The 8,320-nt window shown below is 36.9% G+C and overlaps 1 protein-coding gene across 2 annotated transcripts in view; it reads right to left on the bottom strand.

The window, feature by feature from the left end:
- Window positions 1–2,117: 2,117 nt before the first annotated feature.
- Window positions 2,118–8,320, bottom strand: part of LOC123238232 (cytochrome P450 2C19-like) — a 23,269-nt gene continuing 17,066 nt past the window's right edge. For both annotated transcript variants that reach the window (XM_044665713.1, XM_044665712.1), the window contains exons 8-9: window positions 3,342–3,483; window positions 2,118–2,387 (exon numbers count right to left, since the gene is read on the bottom strand). In XM_044665713.1, the coding sequence (XP_044521648.1) occupies window positions 2,197–2,387; window positions 3,342–3,483 (333 nt within the window). In that variant the 3' untranslated portion in view covers window positions 2,118–2,196. The remainder of the gene's footprint in view (window positions 2,388–3,341; window positions 3,484–8,320) is intronic.

Genomic DNA, 8,320 nt, shown 5'->3' with positions numbered 1-8,320 from the left:
TTTTTTTTCAGGCACTGTTACAGGAGTGCGCACTGTGAGCACTGTATGGCTCTCGTGAAATTACATTTTAAAAAATGTGGCATTTATGGCTCTCACGGTCAAAAAGATTGCCACCCCCTGATCTAGAGTAATAGGAAAGATACCTTCTATATCCTTTCTTTCATTTCTCTACTTTAACCCTTTCCCTCCATTTTATAAATGAATACTGCTAACAAATCATTCTGATTTTAGATATATTAATTTTGGTGACCACATTCTTATATATTTAGTCCAATCTTAATTTTTTTAAGCCTTAATTTGTTTTGCTGTTTGCTTATTTTCTCGGCCCCCCTTTTTTTACTTTTACTTTTGTCTTAAAAGTAGGCTCTGTTCTCAGGGTAGAGAGGGCACTCTCTTAAACATCAATTTTTCCTTGCTGTTATCCTCAGCTTTAGTTCTGGGTTTCTGCATGTTTCAATTCTTCCAAGGTAGTATGATATCCTGTGGGCTGGGAGCTCTGGAAGCCCCCTCTCACTGATGCTTCAGTCTCTTCTAGGGATTCTGATGCGCTTCTAGGGATGACTATCAAGGTACATCACTGGAAGGAGATGCTTTTATTATATCCATTTTACATATGAGGAAACTGAGGGAAATTAAGATGGAGTAACTTGCCTAGGGTCACACAGTAAGGCTGGATTTTAACATTGGTCTTTCCAACTACAGGTCCTAAACTCTATCCAAGGTACCACATCACTGTCATCCCTTTGTGAGCATGTAACTTGCCATCAGAATAGTGCATGTGTATATGTTGAAGTTGTATTACCTGAAACATTTAAGGAGAAGGAAAGGGCTTCTAATCCACTGGTGGTGGATAATTCACACAAGTATAGGATAAAGTTCCTGCTAACAAGAAGATTACAGTCTAATGGGGAGCACAAGATAAAGTCAACTAACGTGAAAAAATATATAACACAAGATGAGTATATAATTCAGACTTAAATTGTGTAGTACAGATTGTTAAGTACTGAGGAGGTCTTAGGAATATGACATCTGAAATGATTATAATAACAGATAGTTTGGAGAAGCAGATAAATGTTTCAGGGTCAAATAGCGCTTTAAGTTAAGAGCCAGAGATTGACAGGCTACAGTGAGGAAAGGAGGGGGTAAAACACTCCTGGCTCTCAAACAACTCCCCCTCTAACTGCTTCTGCTTCAGTTGGTAATGAAGACAGGAATAGGATTCTTCTGATAAGTTTCTCTTATGGCTGAAACCCCAATAATGTTGCTTTCTTAAATTTATATTCCTCTCAGGTCAGTTAGAGGAGATATATAGAAATTATTTATTTAACTGTTGAGGACAGAGGAGATCTTAAACTGGCAGCCAACAGGATTCAATCTAGAAGTTCAGACTGAATTGTAAGTATCTTCCAAATGATTATCAGGCACAGATTTGAAGATAAAAAGTTATATTAGGAATTAACAAGGAAAATTATATAAATCCATGAAGGGTTTAGGATAAATGAAAGGTGACCGTAAACTGTTAAATTGATGCCCCCTTCCCCCTCCTCACTGGAGGGATGAAGCACTTAACTAAAACTGGCTCTCTTGCTATAGATAAATATCTTACTCTCTAATTACTAAATAATTATATAATTATATTAATGAAGAATAGAAATGACAACTAGGCTAACTCTATGAGTAGAAACTACTGGCTTAAGCTACAATGGTTTCTCAGGGGAAACCCCAAGTCAGGAGAAACAAGTAGAGTATCTGCTCACATCCAATCCCACAAATAAACTGACTTCAACCCTTCTCAACTGCCCCTCACCCAAAGTTCTCCAGGGGGGTCCCCCGGAATTCTGGGTGAGGCTCTCCCTATACCTTTGCAGGGATTCCATGCTTTGCATCTGCACACAACATTAAGTACTGAGGAGGTCTTAGGAATATGACATCTGAAATGTGTTTTGAAGGATGAGTAAGATTTCAACCAGTGGCAATGGAGAGAAAAAAGGAGATGTTCAAGGAACAGGAAATTTCTGAAGAATGTGTAGGAAAAGTCATCTATTTTGGTGAAAGGCAATGGGAGTATTAGATGAGGCTAGAAGGATATATTGGGTTAAAATAATAGAAGGCTTTCATTGCCAGGGAAGGGAATGAGTACACTTTATTCAGAGTACATAAGGAGATTCTACAGCAATTGGAACTAGGAGCAAACCTTCATGTATTTTGGGAAGGTAGGAAGCAAAGCTTATAGATGGGGGGTATTTTGCCAAATCCGCTGTCAATTGGAGTGGTATCGATGTCTTTTGGGTCAATGAGAGATTTCAAGGTAAAATTCTGTAAGATGGTAGTAAAAAACAGAAATAATTCCATTCGAGCCAAGCCCTCACCAAGACATATCCGTTTTCCTGAAAGAGATAAATACAAGGATTTGATATTTTATAGACTGGTAAATCATGTACATTTCTCATTTAGAGGAAGCCCACTAACACTCAATGACAATGCATGCAGTCCTTTCTTCTCTTGTCCTTGACACTTTTGAAGAGTCAATCTCTCCTGTACAAAAAGAAAGACCCCTCCAGGATCCTCTCTCTTAATCAATCCCCCTGAACCAGAGGAAGCCCTGGGATTTATATACCAAAGACAAGAGTCATTGCTCTAAGGAGGAAAAAAAAGTCACGCATAATCCCAAGGACTTAGTTTCTGTCTACCAAGAATGACTGCAATGGGAAAGGTGACAGAAGAATGATAAATGTTTGCTTGAGGTACCTCCTATCACCATTCTGGACAGAAAATACCTATGGCATCTATAGTGCTCCCAATTTAGTGGCTATACAGTCACCTGTCTTTACTCCCCCCAAGACCTAATCCAAGTACTAAAACCAATTGATAAGGACATGGCCTTGGAGACCACAATGTCAGAGACTGTGTGAACTGCCTGCCAACATTCACCTCTGGTTGAGGATAATTGTAAGAATAGTTTTTAAGATTGAAGGGCTTTCATTGTGGATCTGGATACAAAACAAAGTGACCAATTAACTCAATGCTGCCTCTTTTTTGGAATAAGTTCATACAGCTTCTCTGAATCTCAGCTGATTCAGATGATGAACTGTAGCCCAAAAAGAATTAGAAGAATGATATACTGTGTCTACACCCTTCACCCTGGATTTAGAACTCAAAAGTATCACAATGGTTATTCAGTATAGCCCTATCTTTTGACATAAAAAGCAACTGAAGCCCAGAGAAATGAAATTCTTTGGCCAAGGTCACGCAAGTAATGAGTAACAAAGCTGGATTGAAACACAGGTTTGTTGAGTTATCAATCCATCTTTGATGCACACATTTAGATGAACTTGTCTTGCCTGCTGAAAAAGGTATGAAATAGTCACTCTTCTTAAAGTTGCCACTTTCATCCAAGAAGTGACCAGGGTCAAACTGGTGTGGATTGGGAAACTCTTTATCATCATACAGAACAGAAGACAGGAATGGTATTACGGTAGTACCCTGAAATGAGAAGATACAAACAACCAATTAGAAAATAAAAATTATAGAATGTTAGAACTGAAAAGGAACTTATAGAACTACCATCTAGTCCAAACCCCTCTTTTTAAGTATGGAAAGAGCAAACATTATTTTTTAAAGCTTGTGCTAATAGTAAGTCAGAAAATATGGAAAATTATTATAAGAAATAAAACTGATTTTGACACCTTGTGGGCCATAGCTAATGCCAATAGGTAATTAACACAAGGAGGCTGATCTTAGATAACAAAAGGAAAAACTTTTGACCAGTGTTATGTATATACTTGAGCTTGGGTTAATTGTAAGTGATGAATCCTAAATGGGATACCTAGTTATTATAGTAAATCCCAAAGGATCACCCACTGCAGTTGATGTTATAAAGAATCTGCCTTTCCCAAATTCAAGATGAAAACAGTATCCTAGGGCTACCAGCCAAGCAAAGAATCAACTGACAAAAGAATTCAGCTAACCCTGCCCAACTGAAACCCTGTGCCTTAGATAATGCCTTTCCCTGACTGTGAATTTGAACACTAATGATGAAGGAATATAATAAACCCTCTTCCCTTAAGCTGCCACAGTATGTACTCAATTACAGTCTACTAGATTTTTGATGAAGCTCAGGCAAGTTGTAATTTAAAGATGTTTAATAATATAATAGATCTAGGGGAGGAGGAGCAGGGTAATGACTAGGAAATGGGAATTGGAAATCCCTAAATATATATAGATGCCTATATTATTGATGAACATTCTCTTGTATATTATTATTGATCAAGTACTTCATGATCTGAAGAGACTGGACAGGCCTCAACCTAGTCACAGTTATTCTGCTGAATGATAAGTTTGTTGATCTTCTTAGTAATTGTAACTCAGGAGACAGAGATTGATGAAACACAGTAAGAGCTGGTTGCTGGTTAATGAATGAATAAAGCGCAACCTATGTCCACCTGAAAACACCCTTCACCCAAACCAATATCTCATCATCGAGATCCAGATGGTTCAAATTTCTCTTTTTATACCCTGAGCCTAACTGCCTTGGCTCACACCAAGCTCCTTTCAAGCTCAGATCTTCCACATTCTAATCAGGTAACTGTCCATCATCTTGACTCCAACTTGGCTGTCAAATATTTTCTTACACCACCTACATCTATCAAAAAAGGATACACTGGTTTGATAATAAGCCCACCAATTCCTGGATAAGTTCAAGCAGAAGCCACATAATCTGAAGAGGCAGAAATGAATTCTGACATGTGTCAGAATGTTGAAGAATAAAGTAATACCATACTATATAAATGGAGATTTTGTACCTTTGAACTATGTACCCCAGAATTCCTTAGTATTTCCCAGAATTCCTTTTAATCTCTCTACCACATCATGGTCACTTTTTGTATATAGTTTGCTGTTAGCTCTTCCATGCTCCCTTCTCTCACGAATGGGGCTGGGTTAGCCAGCTTTTTTACTTTAGTTATTATTAATAAACTTAATAAAATGTAATAGTTGTATACTAATTTTAATCTTTATAATACAGAGGAGTAAGAAAAGAGCTAATAAACAAATTTGCAGTTCTTCTTGAGGAGGAAGGAAGTGGATACCCTGAGGAAGAAGCACTTACCTGTATTATAAAGAATGATAAAAAGTTTCATAGATCTTATCTAGTAAGATACTATCCTGGAAGAAGAAAAGAGTAATTTCAGACTATTTATTCCTCTAGGAGGGGATAGAAGGGAGGGAGATAGAATATCTGAATCCTCAAATGACAGGGGAAAAATTTCAAAATTTGTTTCTACATGCAACTGAATTATTTTTCAAAAAAGTCGAGAGGAATGGTTGATGACCCCTTGTGTAAGGAGGCTGAAATAATTGTTTCCTGCAATTGCAAAAAATGTAGAGGTCTACTATATTCTCGCAGCTCTTATCAAAGATATAACATAGAACTTCCAAAGACTTATCAAAAAGGATGACTAATCCCCATGCCTGGTGATTCACATGGTCGAAAATAACACTTCCACAAGGAACAGAAGAAGAAATTCCAAAAGTTTTTACATTTAAGACAAAAAAAAACCTAAACAATGTAGGAGCACAGATGGTATTTTCATTGTGTTTATAACAAGAAACTAGAAATTCAGAAAGGAAAGGGAGATTTTGGAAGTGAACATCTTATAAGATGTGGATGAAAATGGGATTTGGATTTCTAGATCACATCTTAATGAAAATATAGGAATTATAGGCTCCTTGGCAGAATTCATTCAATTTCTTACAAATATAGTCAAAAGGGGTTTCAAGTGCTTAAAGTGTAGGTGAAAAACAAGATGGCCTGGAGATTTTAAGACAAGGAAGCAAACTTGACCTCAAAGTAATAACTAGGACTTTATAGTATGAAATTCTTAACTAGAATGATGCTCTGAAAGAGGTTACCTTATTTAAAAGAAACAGGGCAAAGGAAGTAAGGAACTGTATATTCAGGAGATATATCCATATAAGGCTATTTAGGAAGCAGAGGGGACAAATGATAAGAATCATATAGGTGAAGAAATATGGAGGCAACATCAATAGTGGATAGAAAGAAGAAAAAGACAAGGAATAAGAAAACAGATTATAAGTCCTGGGAGGTAGGCATGACATAGCAGTGATGGAAGACTAATTATCCTATCCTTGAATTTCTTTTCTGTCAAAAATAGAGCTGCTTATAATTCTTTTACTTTTCTTGGTGATAATTTCATCCCCCAAATGTAGAGTAAGCAACAAGAAAGAACTCATTCAATGATAGAATTCTTTCCATCCAAGAGTAAGTAGGATAACATAGATGTGAGTAGAGATTATTTTGGGTTTGCCTGTACATCCTAAAGAATCCCTCTGACAAAACACTCTTCCTCTGAGAGGATGATGCTATGTTGCAGGGTAGACTAGACCAATTAGCACACTTGTGTACACCATTGTTGGCAATTGTGGAAACTTCTAGAGAAAGTCACCAGTCCATCTAAGAGTTTATAATAAAGGAAACCACTTGACCCAGGGGATAGAGTGCCAGACATGTAGTCAGAAAGACCTCATCCAGCCTCAAACACTCACCAGCTCTTTGACCTTGGCAAAATCACTTAATCTCTCACACTCAGTTTCTTCTCTGGTAAAATGAGAATATGTAATAATAAATGGAGCCAGTTACCAATGTTTGATAGAAGGGAGAGAGAGAGAGAGTCTATGTGATGAGTCTCTTTTCCAGCACTCCTCTGGAGCCAAATATACACTGGGAGACATCGAGGGGGTGTCACCCCAAAACTGGATGACCCGGATGGTCATGCCACCCCACAGGAATTGGGGGTGAGGCTTCCCTATAAGATGAGGTATGTGGTACCCCAATATGATTCTGAATGAGGGCAGGGTTCACACAATCCTCCCCTGAGGTCAGTCAACTTCACAGTAAGTAGTCTGGCTTCAAGATGGAGGCAGCCAGACCAAGCTGTGGTTCCCCTCTCCCTTATTGTCTCTCAGGCATCTGCAATGCTATCTTTTATTTTTTTTTATTTTTATTTTTTATTTTTTTATATTTTATTTTTATGCTTTCCCTGCACTAGCTTGCTAAAAAACTTTTGAACTTCCCTAAACCTTTCTGCACTTTCCCTATGTCTAATGTCCAAATTATCTGCTAAATTGTTAGTATGCTACAGTATCGACATGGTTAGGGACTATTATTTACAATTCTACTCTACTTTTCCAACCTAGTTACAGGCATGTATAAAATTTGCATTATTTATACGATTATATGTTTGTATATATGTATATAAAAAATGAAGTGAAAAATTACACTTCAACTTGCATTCAGAGTCTAGAATGTATTTCTAATGAGATAACTAATTTAGGTAAAGAAATAATAATGAAATGATGCTAGATTAGGATGTAGTGATCACAAAGATTTGGAAAGACATCACTACTTTTTTTAGAGGTTTTCATAAACTGGTAGATCAAAAGAATGCTATAGATGACGTTTGCCTAGATTTTAGCAAAGCATTCAATAAAATTTTTCATCTTCTAAAAAAAGATGGAAATAGCCTATACTATTATCCAATTAGGTGGATTTAAAACTGATTGACTATATTCATATGGTAATTATTTAAGGTTCACTGGAAACTTAGAAGTAAGTACCACTGTACTCTGATCTCCTCAGATTGTGATAATAAACAATAAGCATTGTTTCATTCTAGTAGTCATATTTTAGAAAGGATTAGGAAGAGCCAAAGCTCATTTTGGAAGAGTTAGAGGCTACTCAGGGGAGGACAAAAGTTTGGCAAAAATATCAAGTTCTTATCATATGAGAATAGTTTGAAGGAATAAGGGATATTTAGATAGGAGAACAGAAGACATAATAGAACAGGAGATACAAGAATTTATTCCAAGTATTTTGTGGAATGTTACTCAAAACAGAGAGTAAGCTTGTTTTGTTTTATCAGACAGAGGACAAAACAAGGAGCAATAGATTAAAGTTTTAAGATGGCAAATTTAGGCTTAGTGAAAGAAAAATAATTCCTCCAAAATAAAGCTATCCAAGGCTAGAATGGTATGCCACAGAAGAACATGATTCCCTCTTATTGAAAGTTTTCAAGCAATGCTTAGATGACCAGCAACTATAGATAGAATTCTTTTTCAGGTTGAAGTTGGACAATGTAACCACTGAAATCCCTTCAAACTCAGAAATTCTATAAGCACTTCTCAGGGGATATGGGTTGGGCAAAGTTTCTTTCTAACTTTAAGACTATAATTGAGAGAGAGAGAGAGAGAGAGAGAGAGAGAGAGAGAGAGAGAGAGAGAGAGAGAGAGAGAGAGAAGAGAG

Source organism: Gracilinanus agilis, chromosome 2 (assembly GCF_016433145.1).
Source record: "Gracilinanus agilis isolate LMUSP501 chromosome 2, AgileGrace, whole genome shotgun sequence".
NCBI classification, from domain to species: Eukaryota; Metazoa; Chordata; class Mammalia; order Didelphimorphia; family Didelphidae; genus Gracilinanus; species Gracilinanus agilis.
This window is presented reverse-complemented; position numbering and strand designations above follow the sequence as displayed.